Genomic DNA, 27,771 nt, shown 5'->3' with positions numbered 1-27,771 from the left:
TACGAGTCGCACGCCTTACGCACTAGGCCATGCCAGGCCCCATTTAAAAGAGGCATTTAAGTTAAAAATATTTACTATTACTGCATGAATATCTCTAACTTTATTTAAATAACAAGGTATTAGTAGGAGCTATGCTATTTTAATAACTTAATCCTTCTTCGCTTCAACTCAACCTTGTCAAGGTTCCACCTTGTTGTTCAAAATTTCTACTCAGGTAACCTTCATGAAAGTCTTAAATGCATCACATATATATATATATCTTCAGAAATATTACATTTATAACACCGATAAACATTTTACAGCAAACACTCATTCATCAGTTAGTCAGGCCTCGCTTTTTCTTCAACTCGGGGCATGATGGTTGGTAAAACAAAATACTTGGCCATCCAACTAACAAATGAATATTTGCTGTGAAGTTCTTATCAATGCTGTTTGTGTATTTATCTGTTTGGCCGCCAATTTTGATTTCATTTCTTAACATTGCACACTTAATCCTTTTTGGTTGCACCTTTTTTCAAGCCTAAGATAGTTTTGATTGGATATCATGACTCTTTTTGTCAAACACGCCAATAAATTACAGCTAGTAGGAAGGTGACACTCGACAGTAACCCACGTTAGCTTTGGGATCGCAACCCTATTATTGGGAACAGACCTATACTTTAGAGAACCAACCAGATTATTTAAGATATATGGTGGTAACTTTTCTTCACTGAAACAGTGTTAATAACTTCCTTTACAGTAATACCATGGGATCGAAATGAATAGTTTCTTGTCATCATCCGCATGCACTCGATACATCCTATCAAGCGTCATTATTGACGCTCATTGCTTAAGATAATATCATGTGATGCTAAAAGCTCCTTAATCAAGGAAATTTTGCAAAATTTATCAAATTGATTCTCAATCGTTGGTAATGAATAATAAACGTCCACTTGTAAGATTAATTTAAAAATTTGACCTAGAAATTGCTAATCTAGTTTGTTTGCCTTAGGCAATATTTGCTAATAAAGTAATAACGTGTAAGAAGAGACATAATATTGGGTAAGAGGAGAGTTAATACAGCTTTTGTATTCGTATTATAATTCCATTTAAAGTTTACCAAGATTTTAAATATTTTTTTTATTATTTAATACTATCGTTTTTGTAAAAAAAAATATAGGGGAAACACAGATTACGAAATCTTTAGTGGTCATGCGCGCTTAATCGAATTTAATTGTATTTCTTTATCCTAATTGGATTATAGAAAACGGATTTTGAGAGATGGCAAATACGTAGTGTTTCGTGGTTTCACTATTTTAGTTTAACACAATGGCAGGTAAGTTCTTTACTGATAACTGTACAGAGAGCTGGTTAATTAGTTAGCTTTTCTTACTGACATAAAAACTTTTTCACTCCAAAATTTTACAAGCAAAATGAATCCCCTAAAGTTAATTATTTCATTTAATATAAATAGCAAATATATATTACTAAGAACTGTTTTTAACATAATAATTATTTACAGCAGAAACACAAAGTATTTATCTTAAAACATAAAAGAAAAAATAAAAACAAAACATAAAAGCTTTCTATAGAGTAATCAATAATTACTTCTGAACAGTGTTTCCACGGGCCAAGCACGCAGGATCTGTGTACTTTATGGAATATCTTAATATATAACATCATTCCGTAATGACCTAAAACTCTAGCTTTTCTAGTTTGAACTAAAGTTCCACTCAAAGTTTTACGAAAAAATTCGCGGATTTAGTGACAATATCGCAAGTTTTTGACTCCCATAGTACACAGTAAGAAGATGTACGGGTGATGTTGTGATGTTGACTTACGCACAATGCCTCTTGGCTAAAACCAAGTTCAGTTTGTTGTGATCTTGGCTGTTTGTTCCGTTTTTGTTCTTTGTTTTCAGAGTAGATACTAAAATCTTGACATTGGCGTCAGTGGGATAATTCTCATAACTTTAATCAATGGTACTCTACTGTTTTCAGTGCAGCTTGTTAACACTAATGCTGGACAGATCGTAATGTAGGCTATAGTTGAAACCCAAACTGCAGTCGACGAAAGTGTCATCTAGCTGTTTCAAAAGCTTGCTCTCCAATCTGGAGTACTACAACGGTGCATTGCTTTTACAAGGGATCTTCAGAAGTATTGTTACACTTCGTCTTCATCACTCTCTAAGGGAATTAGCTTAATTAAACCTTAATTTTTCTTACTTTGTGTCTTTAATTTGCTCTGTGGCTGTTTTTTTTCCCTTGGTTTTCGTGTGATTTTAACCTTGGGTTTAAACGGTTGCATCCATACCGACATCGAGGGCATTTCCCACAAGTACACACTTTGCAATCCGTTTTCTTTTTTTCCTGTACTAATGTTGCTTTATCAATACAAGATCAGTATACTTACTCACTGAATGTCAATATTTATTTTGTGGCCAGTGGTGGATCCGGTTTTCACATATGGCGCGGCAATCGCCTCTTTTTTTTTTTTTTGCCCAGTCAGACTTTGGTAAAATTGTTAGCTAATAAAAAAACGATTCGGAATGATTTGAAAATTTTGCTTCTTCAAATTTCTGAGTGTGTGGCTCATGGAAACACTATTAAATATTTGTCAATGCTTTTAAATAATGGAATGAGTATTTGTTGAAATTAAACTAATATTTTTAGTATTTTTTCTAAATTCGCGATTTACACTGTAGATCTTTCTATGGTAGATCAAAGTGAAAATGTGAAGAAAGAAGATGCTGACGTTGTAGGAAGTTTTACATATCCTGATGGAACGGAGTATGTTGGTCAATGGGACGAGAAAGGTCAGAAACAGGGTATGGGACACCTACAGTTACCAGGTGGAACAATTTACGTGGGAAGATTTGAGAATGGCATGCCATCTGGACTAGGTGTTCTTTCGTTTCCTGACCATGCAAAGTAGGTTTCGTAAAATGTAACAATGTTAAGCTCATTTTCATTTGTATAACGATAATTACAAACTAAGAATTAAGTCTTTAAATGTTGCTAAGGAATTTAACTTTTGTGGCTCGGCTCACTACTTCCCACGATAATCATTTGAATATATAGTTCTAACTTTGTGATTGGTTCTGTAATTGACCAGAGTTAGATCCGTTCAGAAAATAGTGAGTAGAATTTACAGGACTAACAAATATAAAAGTAAATGAGGTAAACTGAGATTTTCTGAAGCTACTAACTGAAAGGAAAATATCACTATAGATAGAAGTATGAAAAATGGCATTTTCCAAAATCGTTGTGATAAACGTGACTGATCGTGCGGTCAATCATAATACATACATTGCATTTTCTCTTAAGATATGAAGGAGAGTTTATGCAAGGTTGGTTCCATGGACATGGTATTTTCTGGAGAAATGACGGAATGAGATTCGAAGGCGAGTTTCGTGGAGGGCGAATATGGGGTTATGGTAGGTAACCATTATATTTATTATAATGTATTTATTATTTTTGGACACAAGCATCACGGAGATAGAAAAAAAACAGCGGAGGTAACGCGTTAATTAAATAAAAATCTTTCTTGTTTGTTTATTTTTTAATTTAGCGCAAAACTGCAAGAGGGCTATCTGCGCTAGCTGTCATTAACTTAGCAGTGTAAGACTAAAAGAAAGGCAGCTAGTCATTATCACCTATCACCAATTCTTGGGCTACTCTTTTACCGACGAATAATAGGATTTACTGCCAAGTGATAACACCCCCACAGCTGAAAAGACGGGTATATTTGGCGTGACGGGGATTGGAACCCGAGACCATACCAGGCCTAAAACCCTTCTATTATAATCTGGGTGTAATAAAATTTAAATATCTTACTTTAGGAATGAATGTTTCAAAAATAATGATCTGTATGAAGGAGGAAGGAAAGTTAGATAACTGTAATGCGTAATAACGTAATGATGCGTATCAGTCTACTGATAATGGTTATCCGACTTTAGCGTTTTGTTTTCAAATGCCGTGACCTTCACTTTTAATTCATCCATTGTATATAAAATAGTTTTGTGGCGTTCATTTTTAGATTTAACACTCCTACGAAAAGTGGGGCCTAATAGGCCCCAGAGCAACTTGAAAGGTTATTAATATTAGGCTAATAATTTTGTATTTAAATGAAATTGCCATTTAAATCCATTAATGAATGGATTAACGAGATTCCCACTGTCCCTATCTAGTATATAGCGAAACCACAGCCAGGGGAACGGGCTCGGAGAAATCAGGACTAGAAACGTCTTTTCGTAGGAGTGTTAATTCACCCATTCTATAGAAGACAGTTTTGTGATGTTCGCTTTAGCTTTAATTCATCCATTCTATACAAGATAGTTTTATAGTATTCATTTTTAGTTTGAATTTATTTATTCTATATAAGATAGTTTTGTAGTGTTTACCTAAAGTTTTAATTCATACATTCTCTTCAAGATAGTTTTGTAGTGTTTTTATTTCCAGAATTATTACAAAGAAAAAATTCTCATTAAAAATACGAATAAAGTATACTACAAAGGCCATCAAAGAAATGATATCAATGTTTCTGTTTAATTTTCGAAAGTTTAATTTTTTTATCGTTTTTCACAGGTTTGGTGACGTTTGCAGATGGATCGAACGGTTTTCCTAGATGTGAAGGATTTTTCAAAGATTGTAGACTTGTCAGGCGATATCGCTGCATAGATATTGTTCTTCAAGCACAGAAAGTTGCCATGGCAGCCAGAGCTCAATGTCAACAAGAGCCAATAATAGATAACTAAACTGAATAAAATATATTTTATCTGCTTTTGATTTGAATAGCGAAAATAAAAATTATTATAAATGTTAGTGCTAATCACACAACGTTTCTTTTTTTGAAACAAATCACATTTTAAAGAAAAATACTCCACATTAATCACTAATTTTCCTAGAATTTTAAATCAATAATCTTTTTTTCGGACGTTATCTTATTAACAAAAAAGTTAGTTTTCCTATGTATTAGTTTGTATGTTTAAACTGACTTTGAATCCTTAAACAAGTATTATTGTTGTAGGTATTTAAAGGTTATTTCTCACTTTTCATAATTTTACGTGTTTCATTGCATAAATTGTACTAATTAGGACATTACATTAATGTTTTTCATAGAGTTTAGATTTCCCACTGAATTATTCCGAATATTTACTAACTGCCTCAACTTATTTTATCCCGATAGAAATCATCCATTGATAAATACCCTCACATTAAAAAAATTAACCAAGGTAAAATAATTATATTCTTTGTCTCCAACTTTTCATGCCTGGCATGGCCAGATATTTAAGTTACTTGACTTGTAATCGGAGGGTCGAGAGTTCCAATCCCCGTCACACCAAACATGCTCGCCTTTTCAGCCTCCTGGCGTTATATGCTATGATCAATCCTACTACTCGTTAGTAAAAGAGTAGCCCAAGAGTTCGCTGTGGGTGGTGAGGACTAGCCGCTTTCCCTCTAGTTTTACACTGCTAAATTAGGGACAGCTAGAGCAGATAACTCTCGTGCAGCTTTGCGCGAAATTCAAAACAAACTAACATTTTATCCATGTTTTCTTACATGTAGCCATATTTTTAGTTAACGAAACAGTCCTAACTAATGTCAAATACTTTCAGTATTTTTAATTTTCTACTATATCTTTCAGGTCAATCTAATTTTTGGATATCTTTTAATGATATGGTTTGAAGACGAAATAAAAGCTCCTTTTGTCTTTTATTACATATACTAATGGCCCAACATTATAACAACATTGGCCCAACATTATAACAACATTGGCCCAACATTATAACAACATTGGCCCAACATTATAACAACATTGGCCCAGCATTATAACAGTATTGGCCCAGCATTATAACAACATTGGCCCAACATTATGACAACATTGGCCCAACATTATAACAACATTGGCCCAGCATTATAACAACATTGGCCCAACATTATAATAAATATTGGCCCATTATTATAACAACATTGGCCCAACATTATAACAACATTGGCCCAACATTATAACAACATTATAACAACATTGGCCCAATATTATAACAACATTGGCCCAACATTATAACAACGTTGGCCCAACATTATAAAATAAATATTGGCCCAACATTATAACAACATTGGCCCAACATTATAACAACATTGGCCCAACATTATAACAACATTGGCCCAGCATTATAAAATATTGGCCCAGTTATAACAAATATTGGCCCAACATTATAAACAACATTGGCCCAGCATTATAACAACATTGGCCCAGCATTATAACAACGTTGGCCCAACATTATAACAACATTGGCCCAGCATTATAACAACATTATTGGCCCAGCATTATAACAAAATATTGGCCAACATTATAACAATATTGGCCCAACATTATAACAAATATTGGCCCAACATTATAACAAAATATTGGCCCAACATTATAACAACATTGGCCCAACATTATAACAACATTGGCCCAACATTATAACAACATTGGCCCAGCATTATAACAACATTGGCCCAGCATTATAACAACATTGGCCCAACATTATAACAAATATTGGCCCAACATTATAACAACATTGGCCCAGCGTTATAACAACGTTGGCCCAACATTATAACAAACATTGGCCCAACATTATAACAACATTGGCCCAGCATTATAACAACATTGGCCCAACATTATAACAACATTGGCCAACATTATAACAACATTGGCCCAACATTATAACAACATTGGCCCAACATTATAACAACATTGGCCCAACATTATAACAACATTGGCCCAACATTATAACAAACATTGGCCCAACATTATAACAACATTGGCCCAACATTATAACAACATTGGCCCAACATTATAACAACATTGGCCCAACATTATAACAACATTGGCCCAGCATTATAACAACATTGGCCCAACATTATAACAACATTGGCCCAACATTATAACAACATTGGCCCAGCATTATAACAACATTGGCCCAACATTATAACAAATATTGGCCCAACATTATAACAACATTGGCCCAGCATTATAACAACGTTGGCCCAACATTATAACAACGTTGGCCCAACATTATAACAACGTTGGCCCAACATTATAACAACATTGGCCCAGCATTATAACAAATATTGGCAACATTATAAACAAATTTGGCCCAGCATTATAACAAATATTGGCCCAGCATTATAACAACATTTGGCCCAGCATTATAACAACATTGGCCAACATTATAACAACATTGGCCCAGCATTATAACAACATTGGCCCAGCATTATAACAAATATTGGCCCAACATTATAACAACATTGGCCCAACATTATAACAACATTATAAGCATTATAACAACATTGGCCCAACATTATAACAACGTTGGCCCAACATTATAACAACGTTGGCCCAACATTATATAACATTGGCCCATTATAACAACATATTGCCCAACATTATAACAACATTGGCCCAACGTTATAACAATTGGCCCAGCATTATAACCAACATTATAACAACAACGTGGCCCAGCATTATAACAACATTGGCCCAACATTATAACAACATTGGCCCAACATTATAACAACATTGGCCCAACATTATAACAACATTGGCCCAGCATTATAACAACATTGGCCCAACATTATAACAACATTGGCCCAACATTATAACAACATTGGTCCAACATTATAACAACATTGGCCCAACATTATAACAACATTGGCCCAACATTATAACAACATTGGCCCAGCATTATAACAACATTGGCCCAGCATTATAACAACATTGGCCCAACATTATAACAACATTGGCCCAGCATTATAACAACATTGGCCCAACATTATAACAACATTGGCCCAGCATTATAACAACATTGGCCCAACATTATACCCCCTCTTTGAGGTGGGATGAATAAAGAGAAAAAAAAAACTCGACTCGAATCTGATGGTCGCGGGTTCGAATCCCCGTCACACCAAACATGCTCACCCTTTCAGCTGTAGGGGTGTTATAATGTTAGGTCAATCCCACTATTCTTTGGTAAAATAGTAGCCCAAGAGTTAGCGGGGGGTGGTGATTACTCTAGTATTATACTCTAAAATTAGGGGCGGCACAAAATTAGGCACGAAATTCACAAAACAAACAAAGAAATATTATGGTGCTACCTAACATCATTCGTTACAGAATTCTCAAGTATCTTACATTTGCTATACACATCGTTCGTAGAGATCTTAGATGTCTTACGTTGCCACGTAACATCATATCGTATAGTCTTCATGTAACTCACATTGCTATATACCACCATATGGTACAGAGTCATGGATGTTTTATCGTGACTGTATAGTTCAACGTCGTAATAGTGTAATCCTGTCGCTTTTTTCTTGTAGTATTATTAGACATTTTCTCATTATTAATAAATAATGCGATATCGTATAAACTGCTGATATTTTGATTATTTATTCCGTGTAAGTTATTTAATATGTAAGAATACAATATATTGTAATATCGTCTTCGTTTATAAACGTAACGTAAAACTAGTAACTTATTATTTTCATTCTCCCAAACTTCATTGTTTTCTTTCTTTAAACAGAAAAAAAAATCAGATATATAAAATATTACTTATATGCTATGTTAAAATTGCTATCACAAAGCTGAGAAAGTTGCTGTGATAAACATAACACTCTAAGGTCTAATTCATTCGTACTATTTATATGTTGAAAAACCTCTGTGACCAGAATCTCACGAAAAAAATCAGTGTAGCGAGCAGACAATGAGTTGTTCACGTGTTTCTGGCACGAATCTTGTACGGACTTCACGTGTTCATGATAATCAGTCATAATGATGACAAGCTGTCAATCAAGAAGCGCGCACATCCTTGAACTGATATATTTGTGTCATCTTTTATTCAGTAGTAAATAACATAGTTTTAGTCTTTGAGTTGTATAAAATTTCTTTTTTTCTTTTTTGAGGCTATAAAGAGTAAGTCACAAAACAAGGGTCAGCTTACGCTAATTCTCTCCACTTATCAGCAAGCTGACCTTCTTATCACGAAAGTCATCGTAATATCTGCTAGAGTTTGACTAAAATAGACTGATAAACCCTTTTTACGAGAAATGAGATACGAATTTTGTTACAAACATATATATATATTTTTTTTGTCTTTACAGAGTTTGTAAACCTAATAATGCCATATTCCTTCCGTAAAATCCTGGAAGTTTGTTTATTTCTGATCGGTATCTTTATTTTTTATACTAGTCTTATATCCCAGATAAGGAATATTTCATTTTGCAATTCTTGGTTTTATTTTATTACATCTTTATGTATATTATAGTTAAAGTAACATGATACATGAGAATTACAATTACGACACTTACAGTTGTTTTAAGGTGCTTAATATAATCACAAAGTTATTGTTGTTTTAATATAAAATAATCTCTGCATTTTATGCATGTTCTCGAAATATGTGAAACCTTAACTACATTCATCTTAACATCTTTGAAATAAATAACTGAGCTGCTGTTAATAAACATGAGACATGTCTTAAATGGCTATAAAGTGATGAATCTTTGTAAAGATGCATAACTAAATAGAAACCTCTGGCACATAAAGAAGATATATCTAATATGCTCTCTCAGTTGGTTCTATAGCTGATGTTTTCATTGTTGAAATGTAAATCAAGAATCTTTCAAAATGTTATCGCTATTATATCTTTCGAAATATTGCAAATCTCACATTAGTCAACAGCTCACTCACCCTTCTGATACTTATTGTTACAATGTAAACAATACAACTGTTTAGAAATCACAATAAAAATAATCTAAAGTTCAAATAAACAAAGAGAAGTATATAAGTGAATAATAATTATAAAATATTGCTATATAAATTATATCTAATGAGCTAAGACTAAGTTCTATACTTTAAAAACATTCTTAAGTTTAAAGATATACAAATAGAAATAAAAACTGCACTGGATCATCAGTTAAATACCTTGATTTTCATTCGGGGAAGTTTCGACTCCTTAAATAAACTTAGTATCTCTGATGATGAAGTCCTTCTGATAAAAAGTGTTTGTTTGTCTCTATAGACAATAGTACAAATGGCATATTAAATGGTAGTTTGAAGATATTATAGATTAGCTACACTGTGTTAATAATGTCTGTGATATTTATTAGTTATGACTTATAAAAATTATAAAATTCAACGCTACACGTGGAGAATACATAGTCTCATTTCCATAAATCTCATTCACAGAAAGATGCAACCTCTCAAACTTTTTCGTCACCAGACCATTCTAGTGAAGCAAAAAAAACCACGACCCATTAACCAATGCTCCTTTTGATGAAATGTGCGTTTTAAATAAACCCGCAAACCACACTTTGAAAATCACTGCACTAAGCACATAGGGCTCGCATTCAGCTGACTACAATTTTAAACTACTGATCTCAGTGAAAGCAGCCAACCACAGAAGATGTGCCTGGTTCTTTAGATCAAATAACAATTGATTAACACTCGCACAATGCAGTCATAGATGAAGATAGTGCGTTTAGAGGCGCGAACCTTGGACTTTAGATCAGTAATATAGCACATTAAGCCACGCCCAGCGTGGATTCTAGTCATATACAATGTTGATAATATTTCATTATTCTACAAGTAAAGTATTCAAGGCGATGTTGCCACACAAACATGTATACCAGCTCATGGCGTGTAACGCTATAAATTGTCGTACAATATGTTACACGTTTGCTCGTAAGGCTTTCAGTAACAACACTTGAAATATACAGTCTGCCTTCAATCAGTGTTCGCAAACGTTGCGTATAAAACGTACAAGTTTAATAAATGTGATATATAGTTGTTATTTATGTGAAGATTGAAGTAAGGCATTTATTTGCTTCATTTGATATGACCTATAGACATTGCCAGTACCAGAAATATATATTACAGGCGTTTGTGATTATTGGTCAAAAAACAAACCTAGTGTCTAAGAATATTTAATGCAAGAGGCCAATTTAAGTCTCAGCAAATTGCATAATACGTCTGTTCATGTATTCATGACACAGTTAAAAAGTTAACAGGAAGTGTAGATAACCTGCAACCTTAATAAGAAATGGTTGTTATGTTAGACTAGCGTATACCCTAATAGCTGAATTATACTCTTCAAAACAAGAAACGCAAAAGGGATATTTTTGTTATTTTAAAGAGAAATATATGTAATAACGTTACTAGCTCAGAGTATGTGATGTTACACGTGTTAAGGCACTGATTGTCCGACCAAAATGACAATAAAAGTTGTGCACTTTGAAAACGGAGGAAAACATCGGATTTTTCGCCAAAACGCATTCGTGTCCAATAAATTTGTTTGAGAAATCTGCATGTTCTGCAAGTGCAACATGTGCAAAATCCCTATAAAATGACGGGTTCTCGATTTCCATAGCTCAGTGTTAAGCCACCGACACGCAATAACGCAACAACGCCATTGGTCGCTTGGAAGCAGGCGAATCTCGATCAGATGTTGCCAGAGCTGTGAATGTCCACCCAAGCACCATCACAAGGCTTCGGAATCGTCACCAACAACATGGATCAACTCGTGACCGTCCACGATCTGGCAGACCTCGTGTGACCACGCCCGCACAAGATCGCAACATCCGGTTACGTCACCTTCGGGATAGGACCACCACTGCGACGTCTACTGCCTCAACCATACCAGGGCTGCGTAGGATTTCCGATCAGACCGTACGCAACCGTTGACGAGATTCTTAGGCTCCATGTGCAACCCATCATGGTGAACGTCAACGACGTTTTTCAACATGACAACGCCCGTCCTCACACAGCCCGACTCACCACTGTCTTCTTGAGACACCACAACATCAACGTTCTTCACTGGGCCTCCAGATCACCAGATTTAAACCCCATCGAACATCTTTGGGACAAGTTGGACCGACGTCTGCGACGGCGACAACCTCAACTGCAGACTCTACCTCAGCTTGCAGCAGCTTTGCAGGCTGAGTAGACAGCCATTCCACAGGATGTGATTCGTCATCTCATCGCTTCCATGGGCAGGAGATGCGAAGCAGTTATTGATGCTCACGGGGGGCATACTCGTTTTTGACGTTGAGTGACGTTAAACTTCGCCTAGTGAGCGTGGACTTCGCCTTTGTAGACTTTGGATGTTCAGCAGTGAATGTGCAAAGTTTCACACATGTCATACAGAACTACCCGGAATAAACTTGTTAACAATTTGTCTCATATTTTGCCTTTTGCGTTTCTTTTTTTGAAGAATATATATAAATTTTGCGAAATCAGATTAGATTAACAAAGAGGCAGTAAGTGCATTAGAGGCAGTCAAATGTCGGGAAATGACTTCGCGGTCCCCACTGGTATTCGAATTTATAAGGCTAAATTCATGGGTTCGATTCCCCTTGGTGGACTTAGCAGATAGCCCCATGTGGTTTTGCTGTAAGAAAAACACACACACAAATTACTTCGTGAGCCAATCGAAACTAAGATCATTCAGGAAATGATTTCATTATTTGTAAAAAAAAAAAAAAATATAAAAACTTAATGATTTAAGACAAATTACTGGCATTTCTATCTGTTGTACTATATGTAGGCTTGACGTTAACAATAATTCTAAAAATTAGTTGTGGTTCTAATTCTGTAGACGCCACGTTCCGTGGATAAAAGAGATTGACTAGTTTTTAAGCACCTAAGTTCAAGATGTTGGGCTTCCAGAAACAAGGGCTACCCCTCCCATTACCTTTTACTTCGAACAACTATATATCCCCACAGAACTCTAATTAAATATCATATTTCCACCCGTAAGAGGCAATATAACTTCTTTCACTTCTCTTCTTTTTGACTTTGATCGCTGACCTTCCAGTCGTTGTCGATCAAATATCTCCATTCGTGATAAAGACTGTTACTGACATGTCATGTGGGAGATGTTAACGATAGGCTAGTAGTCTGTTTTTATTTTATTATTAAAGGAAAAAAATCACACGATATTTTGGTTTGTAATCGGAATAATCGTGAGAGAGGGTAAAATTTCATTTTATTTTTTAACTGTTTTTTTATTTGTCATAATTTTAAATGGAAAACTGACCAATCATGCTTATTCAAAATTTACGACTTTATAAACTAGATCCAGACATCAAACTGCACAAGTGTATTTTCGAAATCAAATTGGTATCTCTTTGTCAAGTGTGTCTAAAACGATCAAAACTTTCACATTTCCAACCACAATTTGATATCTAGCTTTACTTCTGGTATTGGGAGAAAACTGGTTGTCAGGTATTAAAATAAAATAAAGCTTTCTCATAGGAGTCCTAAAGTTCGCGTTTAAATTAAAGTTTTGAGAAATAAATAATTAAATTGAAATATGAAGTTGTAAACAATCAAACTATTATTGGCAATATAACATACAGGAATAACGATAATGTGCCTCATTACACAAGTAGACGTATTTCGAAACGTGCACTATTGGTATTAAGAGATTGGTTTGCTTTTTAACTCTCACGCAAAGCTACGCGAGGTCTATCTGCGCTATCCATTTCTAATTTATCAGTGTAAGACTAGATGGAAGGCAGCTAGTCATCACCACCAATTGCAAACTCTTGGGCTGCTCTTTTACCAAAGGATAGTAGGATTGACCGTCGCGCTGTAATGGAAAGGTGCGTTTGGTGCGACGGGGATTCGAACCCTCAGAGCGTCCTAACCCACTAACAATGTCAGGCCACTATCAAAAGAAACTGATAAATTATGTAGGACGCTAAAATTTAAATGAAGAAAGAGTGTACGAGCAATCAAACAGTAAAACACGAAATTCTTGAATTAGCACTTCACGTTTTCCTGTTTTATATAAAAAAGTTTTAAACACGAATTTCAATATTAGCTCTATAATTTCGATAAAGTGATCATAAAGGAAAGTTAAGCGTTCTCTGGTGGTCAACATGGCACGTTGCGTATCGTAAGTTCCAAGGTTCTAAAAGTAATATGCTACTCAACATGATCTATACTTGTAGCTTTGGAGACATTACAAATGTGAGAATAAATCCCGTTATTCGGTGAAGAATAATATGCTACTGTCTGTTTATGGTCGTCAACGATGGATTGCATGAACTTGGGAGCTGCCCTTTAGTCCGTGTGTTGTATAAGGTTGAAAATTACAGATACAAAATTACTGAGGACCAGACTATGCTTCAAACTTGAAGAAAGATATTTTATTGTTCAGTAAATGGTATACAGCGAGGTATGATAAGTTTCAGACGAAACTGAAGTAGTATCTAAATAATAGATACCGAGGAATGATAAGCTTCAGACGAAACTGAAGTCGTATCTAAATGGTAGATAGCGAGGTATGATAAGCTTCAGACGAAACTGAAGTCGTATCTAAATGGTAGATAGCGAGGTATGATAAGCTTCAGACGAAACTGAAGTCGTATCTAAATGGTAGATAGCGAGGTATGATAAGCTTCAGACGAAACTGAAGTCGTATCTAAATGGTAGATAGCGAGGTATGATAAGCTTCAGACGAAACTGAAGTCGTATCTAAATGGTAGATAGCGAGGTATGATAAGCTTCAGACGAAACTGAAGTCGTATCTATCTAGTTTGTAAATACGCATAGTAGCTATCAATAAGATTACAATACGATGATTGCCAAGCAAAGCATAACTAAAGTAGGGTAGAGCGCACATTCCCTTTCTTTCTCTATGCCATTAACCATTTAATTTGAATATTACGCGATTTTCTTATCTTGCGTGAAACTGACTGTATGTCTGCTATAAACTTTTATAACGTAAGATTAGATCATTACTTGTGATTCGACTATCACCTACAGCGTGGCGACACCTTACTTTTCTAACAAGGTTTGCACCAAGTATAGATTTAGACGAAATAAATAAATAGTAATTTAGTAAATGCATATCAAAAGTTCCGTTAGATATATATATATATATATATATATATATATATATATATATATATATATATATATATGTATACAGTGAATAGAAAAGTTGATCTCGAAATCTCATACATTGTACAAAACTTCACGGATTTTTGAGCTTATATTTTGTAAATCTGCACAATGATTATCGTATCATAATGAGCCTATATTTTGTAAATCTGCACAATGATTATCGTATCATAATGAGCCTATATTTTGTAAATCTGCACAATGATTATCGTATCATAATGAGCCTATATTTTGTAAATCTGCACAATGATTATCGTATCATAATGAGCCTATATTTTGTAAATCGGCACAATGATTATCGTATCACAATGAGCCTATATTTTGTAAATCTGCACAATGATTATCGTATCATAATGAGCCTATATTTTGTAAATCTGCACAATGATTATCGTATCATAATGAGCCTATATTTTGTAAATCTGCACAATGATTATCGTATCATAATGAGCCTATATTTTGTAAATCTGCACAATGATTATCGTATCATAATGAGCCTATATTTTGTAAATCTGCACAATGATTATCGTATCATAATGAGCCTATATTTTGTAAATCTGCACAATGATTATCGTATCATAATGAGCCTATATTTTGTAAATCTGCACAATGATTATCGTATCATAATGAGCCTATATTTTGTAAATCTGCACAATGATTATCGTATCATAATGAGCCTATATTTTGTAAATCTGCACAATGATTATCGTATCATAATGAGCCTATATTTTGTAAATCTGCACAATGATTATCGTATCATAATGAGCCTATATTTTGTAAATCTGCACAATGATTATCGTATCATAATGAGCCTATATTTTGTAAATCTGCACAATGATTATCGTATCATAATGAGCCTATATTTTGTAAATCTGCACAATGATTATCGTATCATAATGAGCCTATATTTTGTAAATCTGCACAATGATTATCGTATCATAATGAGCCTATATTTTGTAAATCTGCACAATGATTATCGTATCATAAGATTATACTGTGTTTGAAAATCGAAAACCCAAATCTATCTTACTCCCTTCTGTAAGTTTTTCAGTATCTACAAAGTACACATATAAGGGTGTTTTTATTAACTTGCTTTATGTATTTAGAAGACTACAGTTATCTATTGGCGATGTGTCTCGTTTTTCCAAATGTCAGAAAACATATTCATTGTAACTTTACCATGGCAGTTGTACTAAAGACTAAAGTGTTAAATGTCAATGGAAACCTTATAGTTACACAGATTTATTTAATTGTGCGTCGATACTTTATTTTTAATTATTTAAAACAGAATTATTGAAACCTTTTAAGTCAAAGCAGTAAAAGCATTTAGCTCCTAACACCTGCTTCCGAAACTAGTTGGTTAACAACTGTTTTTGGATAGTGTCTAAGAGATGGAATATCCCCAGTGCCTTTGAATGCTAATGACACAGACTTTTCCCGTCATGAGTTGAAGGATAATCACAGAAACTGGCAATAGACTGTTTTCTTTTCTTTTTTGTTAGTTTCATAATACAAATATTGTTTGGTTTTTCTACATATATATTGTTCTCTTGGTTTCATTACTTCATTATTCCATGACGTATGTATAATAGTTTAGATTATACCTTCGAAATCTCTCAAATCTTCTATTTCGAAATATTCCATAAAAACAGATCATAACGTTTTGAGATAGTGGAAATAATGTATGGACATCTTATATTTAGGGAAAACACAACATGTAGAGGTTTTCATTGAACATTGTTAAACAGCATCTGTATTAAGAGGGAGGAGTTAAGTTTACTTCACACTATGATATCTATTGATAGTAAGCATATGCTATAGAATTTAAATTTTTCCATACAGAGATTGAGCACGCTTTATTTAAACGATTTTGAAGGATCACCATGTTTTTACGGTAAATGTTGTCATGTCCGATCATGCTCAATCAGCATATCTCACGGTCGTACAACTAGATAAGGGATCAGCAATCTCCAAAGAAGAAGAACCATTTTTTTGTTTTTGTCTAAAACTAAAACACTTCGAGTTTGTAATATGTCCTAACGGTCTAGCCTAAAAAAAAACTCGGTAATGAGACAGCAGTAAGTCTACGGATTTACAACGCTAAAATCAGGAGTTCGACGGTAGACGTAGCCCGAGAACAGAAGGTTGCCGACTCTTGAACTAGACAATGGCTATACGGCACAGCTTCAACTACAAAAGTCTTTGTCGTAAAGTTATCATGTGAAAGGTATACTAAAACTCTCTGCTTGCATTCCAGTACGGCGCGGCATGGCCAGATGGGTAAGGCACTCGACTCGAATCTGATGGTCGCGGGTTCGAATCCCCGTCACACCAAACATGCTCGCCCTTTCAGCTGTAGGGGTGTTATAATGTTAGGTCAATCGCACTATTCGTTGGTAAAAAAGTAGACCAAGAGTTGGCGGTGATGATGATTCTAGTATTATACTCTAAAATTAGGGGCGGCTGGCGCAGGTAGCCCTCGTGTAGCTTTGCGCGAAATTCAAAACAAACCAAGCCAAAGCCTTCCAGCAGTCACCTAGAGTACGTGTTCGAATTTCCTAGCGCCAGTTTCAGTAATCCTTGTCCTACACGAAATACCGTGAACACTTGTTTCATGATCCAGTTATTTAAGGTGTGTGACGGTTGAACAATTTCAGTCATATTCTTTTGTTTTCCAATGCCATTAAGCATTAAGTAGGATATACCCGATCTAAGTACTTCTTTATGGTATGAGTGTATGAATGTTTTGCTTTGAGAAAAGGTTTAATATAAACTTCTTTTCGCTGGTATTGTGCTACCTACGAGCGCCAAACAATGTTAAAATGCAGTACTGGTGCATTCCGTTCTATCTTTACAACACATTGGCTGTGGTTTTCACAGGACTTACTGGTTTCAGTATGAAAAATTACTTTAATATAACAAGCATAACACTGTATACAAATAAAATATCATTTATTGAAAAAAATCCAAAACAACGAAACTCCTAAACAAGCAACAGAAGTAAAACCGAAAATAAATAAGATGAGGATGGCTACTGCATTCCTAGACTGGGAGCACTCTCTGGTGGACAGTAGGTTCATCAATACATATTGAATCAGCAAACCAACGAAACACTAAAGCCTCTTACACTGATAATTTGTATATAATATTTATGGAGATTTTGAGTACTTTTTAATTCACCACAAATTAACCAAAATCAATTTAGGTGTTTAACAAATATGGTATTACATCCAGTTCATTATTCGATATTATACAGTGGAGGTGTGTTAGAGATGTCTTTTCACCAAAGATAAAATAGAAAATACAATCTTATTAGGAGCAATGCCTTTATATTATTCAGGTGTCACGGGTTCGCATCCCGGTCGCGCCAAACACGCTCGCCCTTTCAGCCGTGTGGGCGTTATAATGTGACGGTCAATCCAACTATTCGTTGGTAAAAGAGTAGACCAAGAGTTGGCTGTGGGTGATGATGACTAGCTGCCTTCCCTCTAGTCTTACACTGCTAAATTAGGGACGGCTAGCACAGATAACCCTCGAGTAGCTTTGTGCGAAATTCCAAAACAAACAAACAAATCCAGGGCAAGCGGTTTGATGAGTTCCTGTGGCTGCATTTCGACAATCAGACTCAAAAAGTCATATGCTTTCATTGTGCCAAGACGGAAAATAGAGGCCTTTTTACAGAGAAATTGGAGAGGCCAGTGAAGTATACCTTCATATCTACCAGTTTTTGCAACTGGAAAAAGGCAAAACAGAAATTCAATGAACACCAAACCTCCTCTCAGCACAGATTCGCTATAGCTCCAGAAGGTTCACTTGATGTAACTCCAGTGACTGTCCAGCTACATGATGGAAAAAAGAAGCAGCAGGAAGAATGCAAAAGAAGTTTAGCCAAAATATTCAGAAGTTTACGTTTTTTACTGCGTCAAGGTTTAGCATTACGTGGACATACTGATATGGAGGGAAACTTCCTGCAGTTAATGAAGCTCCTGGAAGAGGAAGATCCTGAGTTGATGGCCAACTTGTCAAAGAAAACCACATTCACATCACCCCAGGCTCAGAATGAAATAATGGAGATGTTCAGCCATCAAATACTGAGGAACATAGCAGACAAAGTGCAGCAAAGTAAAATCTTTGCATTAATGGTTGATCACACTCAAGATATTACAGGTGCCGAACAGGAAGCAAAATGTGTACGATACATAGTTGAGAACCTTGACGTCCATGAGACATTTCTCAGTTTCTCCAGTGTTTCCAATACAAGTGGTGAAACAGTATCCTCGACTATACTTGATGTACTGACTAGACTCAATTTACCACTGTCAGGATTAAGAGCACAAACTTATGATAGAGTTGCTAACATGAGTGGTGCATACAGTGGATGCCAGGCAAAAATAAAAGAGAAGCAACTGTCAGCTTTTTTTTTTCACTGCGGAGCACACAAGGCGAATTTAATAATGCAACATTCAGTTGAAGCTTGTGAATGTGTTCAAGATTCTATCCAGTGGGTACATGAACTTGGTGTTTTGCTTCAGAGGTCAGGCAAATACAAGACAATCTTTGAAAATATTGTATTGTCAAACAGCCACAATAGTCCAGTTAAATACATCCGCTTACTGTGTCCAACATGCTGGTCGTGCTGCTTATCTGCAATTACATGTGCTGATAATCACTACAGTGACATTGTTGATTCTTTGTCTGAATTAGCAAATGAAAAATCAGATGTAGCAGTGAAAGCATGAAGTCTTCTGGACAGATTTAACAAAGGAAGGACAGTTTTAGGATTGTTGATGGCTTAGCATCCATTAGCTGTATTAGAGAAACCAAACTGTGCATTCCAAGCAAAATCAGCAACAGTATCAGGCATGATTGAAGTATCTGCAATGACAATTGAGCAATTGCGGGTATTGCGAACAGAGGAAAATTACAACAAGATATTTGATGAAGCTGAGAACAACAAAAGCAGTATCTCTGAAAGGTGCGAAGGATGCTTACTGTAAAATGCATGAAACAAGCCTGCAGATGTTTAGTGAAGTGTTTCTTCTCATGAAAATTTTGCTTGTATGTCCAGTATCCAGCTGCGAATGTGAACGCAGCTTTTGTGCATTAAGACGGTTGAAGACGTGGTTAAGGTCAACTATGTCTCAGTGCCGCCTCAACCATGTAGCAGTTTGTCACACTCACAAAGATGAGGTCGACAAGATAAATATCGAAGAGCTTATGAAAGAATTCATAAACAGATCATCACAAAGAAGGTCTAGTTTGGGAACATGTAGACTAGAGGACTAAATGAATCTTACTTCAATGAAAAGTATGAATAATTATGTGCTACATTGTATTGATGTGTAATTTTCAAGAGTTCGCAAAGACATTTTAATTATTTTTATCAAACAACATGAACAGTTTTTCAGTATGCCATCAATATGCAACAAGTTTTGCCAGAGAAAGTTACACTTGCACTGATATGTTAGTCAGTGATGTTTAAAGAAATGAAAGATAGATTGAAGAACAAACTTTTGAGGAGTATATTTATAATATACATTATAAATCAAATTATGCAACATGTCACACCAATAAAATGGAGATTTTCTGTGGCAACATTTAGGAAAAACTATAGCTTTTTACCTTTACTAGAAATAGTGTTGTCAGCCATCAGCGAAATGTAATTCAAATCCAGTTTGAGTTTACTGTTCAATAACTGAAAAATCAAATTTTTATTTCGTAGGTGCTACCTGCTGGTTTCTAAATTGTTGTTTTTTTCTGCGTACTAATTTTTGAGTTAAGCTTTTCGACTAAGTGGTAATTAGTAAAATCGGTGATGTAATATTGTTGAGGGGAGGGGGTGCAGAAATCTTAACCTAGAAAAAATTAGTGGATGAAGACTGTTAGCCTGTATCATATGTACATAGCTTTCTGTGTGTGTGTGTGTGTGTGTGTACGTATTTCTTGGAATATTTTTATACTATGACACCTCTGGGTTATACCCGCATTTAATAACGTAAACAATTCACGAGAATAACGAGATGTATAAATTATTAGTTGTATATAAGGCTACTATTTACCAAATGTAAAACCTTATATTACTATTAATCATGTGTAAACTCAAGGTAATTACTAATTTTAATAATATTTGAAAACGTTATTCATGCAGTGAAAGTTATTAGTAATCTTGTCAAGTATAATGGCCATCTTTTATATTGTACAGTGTGCAGGAATAAATTCATGTGGCAGTTAATTTGTGACACATTTGTCTTTATTCTATTAACATTTTGAAAACTGTTCACAACACCTCACTTATACAAACCTACATGGAAACCTTGAAGTATCGTGGCAATAAGATTACTCTGTGACTGCATGTTTACAGCTTTCAGGTTCACGTAATCAGAGATTACCAATTTGCAAATTGAACAGTCCACATAAGTGGTTGCAAAAATCATCCCCCCCCCCATCGGGTGTAAAAAATCTATGCCCCTGCAGTCTCAAGTAACTTTACGTGAAAGTCAACAAACAAACCCTTCTAGTATATGACTGAGTGAAAATTGTTGGCTTCTGACGGCAAAGAGTCGCTGAATTTCTAAGTCCTGCATTGATAATTTGAGAAGTGAATTTGCATATCAAGCAGGAGGTAGCACTGCTATGTAGATGTGGCTCAGAATGTTCATCAAAATTTTATTTTAATTATCTCCTCAAAAGTTATCAGAACTTTACAATAACATACTGTTTTCTTTTGTAATAATATCTATATAATGATTCAAGCACAAGTTCTGGCAATGTCTACAAATATCGTAGCAAAAAGTTCGAATTTCTTTATCTTCTATCTTTCTGTTTCCTTTTTATTATATGATAACTCAAAAACCAAAACAATGGTATCAATCACTTTTTCTGAGGTGGCATAGTTTCTAACGGAAAATCCATTTTTATAAATATTATTAGTAACTGGTGCAGATGGCGTAGTTGCTTTGCGCCAATAAACGCCAACCAACCAATCAATCAACTACTATTAACTAGTAGTAGTAAAAAAAAAAAAAAAGTGGGTAAAGTTATTATTACCCCTTGAAATTAGCTTTCTTAAAGCTTAAGTACAGGGGGAACAGGAATTAATTACAATGGAACATCATTGTATTTATAACTTTGTTATTAATACAACCTTTCCGTGTATATTGAAACACTTCATTAAAAAAAATAATTTAAAGGAAATAAATGTAGGGATGGCAAATATTAGTCTTTTAAAACCGTGCAAACAAGATAGTGCGGATGCACTTACATCATCCTTACATAATAACAGATACATAAATTCATAAAAAATAATTATTTCCTACATTTGTTTTGATAACACGTGTTACAAGTCAACACTGAAACATAAAATCTCAAATAACTATAAATATAAGAAAATAGGGGAAAAATAAAGTATTATTTGTATAAAGAATGAGTTGTTTGTTTCCAGAGTCGAAACAGGATTAGAGACAGTCCGTGTCAGAATGGTTGTGTGTACTCGTCCAGTAATCTCTGAGGTCCAATGCACAGCTTCTGCCACCGATATTAGTACAGCAGTGAGCCCACCACCATGGCCTGTAGGAATTGCATATTCCCCAGTGTTTATCTGGCTAACATGGAAGCAGTCGTAGTGAGTCAAGAGTCAAGTTGACAACTGATAACCAGAGATCCCACCGAATTCACATGTCATTAATTGTTAACAATTATAGACTATGAGTTTTTTTACAGCAAGTGTAATAGTTATTTTAAACGTGTTTCAAATACATATATGATTAAAATAGTAACGTGTGTGTGTGCATGGGAAATTAGTTAAACATTATTAAATTATGATAAAATGGAAGTAAGAGTAGAGAAGTACATACATCACCATATTGTAAGAGAAAGATAGGTATAGATAGTACTATGCATTGCAGAAGGAAAAATATCTGTCAACCTTCAGAGTTTCAGTATTGATGTGTTAAGGTTTTATGTGTTTCTTCATTTGTTGATAGACACTAAGAGTAACGGTGCCGTCACGCTATTTAGTTTGAATACTTTCTCCGTGTTTCTTCATTTGTTGACAGACACTAAGAGTAACGGTGCCGTCACGCTATTTAGTTTGAATACTTTCTCCGACAACAAACTTTAAAAAAGCGCCGCTTGATCTGATATCTCTTAGCAGACAAGTCGATCGGTTTGTCATTTTCCATCAAACCACTTGTTTTAAAGTGTCTTTTGTACTAGCGATGTTCAGTGTCACATGATGAAGAACAGGTTTGTTTAACTTCACAGTCACTGGGACTCCCAACACGACCGTCAGGTTTGTTCAGAACTCTACCTACATAACCTTATACAGAGGTTACTTAACTGTTGCAATTACTTTAATCTGCCCTTTATAAACTTTGTGCATTCAATTAGTACAAGTTTCTCCTATTAATTTTCAATTATTGTCACTTTTATGAAAAGAGTTAACACTTAATTAAAAATCGATAAGTATTTACTGTTATTAATTATAATATAATATATTATATTAATTATATTATATTAATTATATTATATTCTCCGACTCTTACAAGTATTTCTTCTCCATTTAAATCAAAACATGTCCATGTCAGGAAATAAAAACAATAGAGTCAAATGTTTCATTGTATTTCATATCAATAGTTGACCTACAAACCAATGTATATTTTCCATTACTTTCATAACTGTTGTAGTACTTGCTTCATTACCTACATAAGACTGAGTGTAAAAATCAAAATTATAAAACTTAAGTGATGTTTTGTAATGCATGACACATACGCGTATATATATAGAATCAAAGATGTGTCTGGTTATGTATCCAACGGTGTAACTTAGGAGAGTTATACTAAACATATAGTTATTTAAAACCAAAGTAATGTGTAGTTACGAAGTGATTTGCGCAAAATATAGTCATGTAAGACAAAAGTGAAGTTAAAAATGTATCTCAGAGCGGCTGGTATGGTATTAACAATTTTACTAATAAAGCAGAGAACAACATTTCGACCTTCCTAGGTCATCTTCGGAAAGGTCGAAATGTTGTTCTCTGCTTTATCAGTAAAAGTGTTAATACCCATACCAGCCGTTCTGAGATACATTTTTATTTCAAGTGGATTTCTCGTCATCAAAAAAGTTAAGTCTGTATACCTGGTTAATGTACGTACATTACAGTAACCAGCTTGTTTAGAAGTAATACATGAAACATGTTCTTATGTAGAAACAACACGAAGTCTTCTGACAAGCCTGCTTAGAGGTAATACATGAAACATATACTTATGTAGAAACAACACGAAGTCTTCTGACAAGCCTGCTTAGAGGTAATACATGAAACATATACTTATGTAGAAACAACACGAAGTCTTCTGGCAAGCCTGCTTAGAGGTAATACATGAAACATATACTTATGTAGAAACAACACGAAGTCTTCTGACAAGCCTGCTTAGAGGTAATACATGAAACATATACTTATGTAGAAACAACACGAAGTCTTCTGACAAGCCTGCTTAGAGGTAATACATGAAACATGTACTTATGTAGAAACAACACGAAGTCTTCTGACAAGCCTGCTTAGAGGTAATACATGAAACATGTTCTTATGTAGAAACAACACGAAATCTTGTGACAAGCCTGCTTAGAGATAATACATGAAACATGTACTTATGTAGAAACAACACGAAATCTTCTGACAAGCCTGCTTAGAGGTAATACATGAAACATGTACTTATGTAGAAACAACACGAAATCTTGTGACAAGCCTGCTTAGAGATAATACATGAAACATGTACTTATGTAGAAACAACACGAAATCTTCTGACAAGCCTGCTTAGAGGTAATACATGAAACATGTACTTATGTAAAAACAACACGAAATCTTCTGACAAGCCTGCTTAGAGGTAATACATGAAACATGTACTTATGTAGAAACAACACGAAATCTTCTGACAAGCCTGCTTAGAGGTAATACATGAAACATGTACTTATGTAGAAACAACACGAAATCTTCTGACAAGCCTGCTTAGAGGTAATACATGAAACATGTACTTATGTAGAAACAACATGACGTCTGGTTACTAGTCTGCTTAGTAGTAATACATGAAACACATAATATGTAGAAACAACGTGTTGTCTGGATACCAGGTTGCTTAGAAGAAATGCAGGAATCATATACTTACATAGAATTAAAGCGTTATCTGGTTAATGATCACATTAAGAATAATACACGAAACATATACTCAAGTAGAATCAAAGTAATGTCTGTTTATCTGATTGATTCGGAGTAATACAAGAAACATAGTTATGTTAATTGTAATTATGATAAAAATACAGAAATAATGAAATAAAAATCAATATTTCTGGAACGTGATACTATAGCAGTTAAGCAGGGAATGGGTTGAACGTAAGGATTACGAAAAATACGTGTAACTACAATGTTAATTTCGTTTTGATTACTGTTAATACTCTCCCTTGGAGATAAGTGTATTTTTTATATCGCTATATTGAAAATAAGTATGCAGTACTGTGAAATAAAAGTTACCAAGTTTAATATATATACCAAAAACCAACCCTTTTACTAAAGAAAATATTTCATAACCTTCAAATAATACCATTTTAGTCTTGAATTATTTTGTGAATTGATGGAGTGCATTTCCATGATTTTCAATGTGTTTCTAAAATTTTTATGGGTAACTGATGTTAAAACACTTTGTAAAATACTAAAACCATGACTCAAACTCCCAATAACAGGCAAAGTTAATTATAAAGAATAACTCGTTATGATAACGACTTAACTGAGTTAATGGGAACTACTATTATTCGATTAATTTTTGATTTATCACTCAGCGCATAGCTACACAAGGGTTATTTGCAGTAAGTTTGTGCTAATTGACTAGCGTCCAACATCTAGTATCAGAATAGTTGTTTGTGCTCATATGAAATCGTAGCAACTTCTGATTTCTTTTTCACACGACAAACTATTGATGACTGTTACTTCGCTCCTTTGCTTTTGGAACATCACGCAAAGCTAGCTACAAGAAGGAGATCTGCTTTAACCGTCCTTAAGTTTTAACTGATATATTGGTATAACTGAACCACATTCTGTATTCGTTTGTATTTAAGTACACAGATAAGCTATAGGCTATCTGCACTGTGCCTACTATAAGTATTTAACTCTCAAATAGATAAAACTCATTTTATGAGTTCTATAAATTATCAAACAGAGCAGTTATTATCAAACACATTGTATAACATGACTTGCAGTTTTTTACTAATATAATTATTAACAATATAATTAAAAATTGTTTACTTAAAAAAAGGAAAAAAGGATCGTCAATTAAGTACAGCAACAAGTTGAACCAAAATGTAAAGATTATATTTTCAAAGTTACAACCAGGGAATCTATAAAAAATCAAACAAGTATTTACACTATGTTCTCAAGATACAAATCCCTATTCTGACTCCATGTCTACAGTACTTATCAGTTTTACTGGACTAAATATAGGGATGCCAACAGGCAGAGTGTGTGTTGCCACAAACCATTGGATCCTTGAGGTAGTTGAAGAAGCTTTCCTAACTGGCAAAGCAAGATAACGTTCTAAAGCCACACATGATGGCTACGACCAATGTAGAATATCATGGCAGTACGTATTTTTATGCATCATGACATTCTGCCCAGAGTTCACGCAAATATACCACATTTAACACTATGCACTTACCTTCAGACGTATTAAGAAGGATTATTCCTCCACAAATTCTGACACCATCTCAAAGTCTAAATGATAAAGAACGATTTTATTTCCTCCTTTAACATTCGTGCAAATTATAACACGTATAATATCGTAAATGTGATGTACGCCGACATTTTAAATGGTGTTAACTAATGTATAAAAAATTAACTTACTTGTTTAAACTTTAAAACTGACACAATGAGCGATTCATTCTTGAAAATCCATCAACTCTTTCTTAACTATCTAATATATATAATCCACTTTCAAATATGCTAGAAAACTTTACGTCACAACCTTAGAAGTTAAATGAGATTTCGAAACTTAAAAGTTCTAGGCCTATCTTAATGCTCCGAACTTGATGTTATCATTACATCATCAAAATCACACAAGTCTCCGTAGCTAGTATATAGCATTTCCATCTAGCTAATGAATGAATTACAACATTAAAATACCTGTTCAGCTCGAAACAGTCCGTTTTACATGTTATGTTTGTGCTGTAGAGAAACAAGTAGAAATACTTCTTTCTGAGTTACTCTTAAAACACATTATTTTTGTATTATAGAGGAAGAAGCACGTACGTACTGAAAAAAAGTATGAACTGCTTTCTGTGTATGTCTTAGTTCATGACAAATATGTTTGTATTATGGAAAGAGTAGCACGCTGGGTTATTCACACTTCGTTAATTAAATAGTTGACACGCCAGCAATTAATCTGACGAAATGTCATAACATTATTCAAATGCCTAAATTAATTTTAAGTTACTGTATAATGAATCAGAACGAAATCAAAACCCCTAGATGTCATTCACAGTTTAGTATGTAATTTGATATTTTAGAACGCGGCTCAAAACACAGCAAAATGTGTTATAGAAATGCGATTGATTAATTAATTACGGGTACGTGTAATGAAAATATTATTTTTGTATGAACTTCAAAAAGTCCTTTACAGAATAATCAGTGAAATCAGAGAAAATCCACTTGTAGAGAAAAATATATATGTAAAATGGCTGGTTTGGGTTGAGAATTTTTTTTTTTTATGTAGAGAAGCGAACAACGTTTCAACCTTCTTCGGTCATAGTCAGGTTCACAAAGAAAGAAAAAGATAACTGACCGACAGCTGACCACGTGGTTGAAGG

At 34.5% G+C, this 27,771-nt stretch overlaps 1 protein-coding gene and 1 long non-coding RNA gene across 3 annotated transcripts; one reads left to right on the top strand and one right to left on the bottom strand.

Annotated features, from left to right (window-relative positions):
• The first annotated feature begins 1,217 nt into the window (after positions 1–1,217).
• rtp (MORN repeat-containing protein retinophilin) lies at positions 1,218–4,802 on the top strand. Of its 2 annotated transcripts, none has more exons than XM_076514744.1 (4): positions 1,218–1,315; positions 2,699–2,909; positions 3,306–3,415; positions 4,566–4,802. In XM_076514744.1, the coding sequence occupies exons 1-4, from the start codon at positions 1,309–1,311 to the stop codon at positions 4,733–4,735; spliced, it is 498 nt and encodes a 165-aa protein (XP_076370859.1). In that variant the 5' UTR covers positions 1,218–1,308; the 3' UTR covers positions 4,736–4,802. The 2 variants fall into 2 exon arrangements, with proteins under 2 accessions (XP_076370859.1, XP_076370854.1); XM_076514739.1 differs by having other exon boundaries at positions 1,294–1,315; positions 2,684–2,909.
• On the bottom strand, positions 4,606–27,238 carry LOC143256916 (uncharacterized). Its single transcript, XR_013031608.1, has 3 exons — positions 27,089–27,238; positions 26,625–26,680; positions 4,606–4,736 (listed from the first exon to the last, which is right to left on the bottom strand). It is a non-coding gene; the product is annotated as an uncharacterized LOC143256916 (long non-coding RNA).
• Positions 27,239–27,771: the final 533 nt, after the last annotated feature.

The sequence above is a fragment of the Tachypleus tridentatus genome, chromosome 1 (assembly GCF_004210375.1).
Source record: "Tachypleus tridentatus isolate NWPU-2018 chromosome 1, ASM421037v1, whole genome shotgun sequence".
In the NCBI taxonomy this organism is placed as follows: Eukaryota; Metazoa; Arthropoda; class Merostomata; order Xiphosura; family Limulidae; genus Tachypleus; species Tachypleus tridentatus.
The sequence above is the reverse complement of the archived record's forward strand: the minus strand, read 5'-3'. Positions and strand labels throughout refer to the sequence as shown.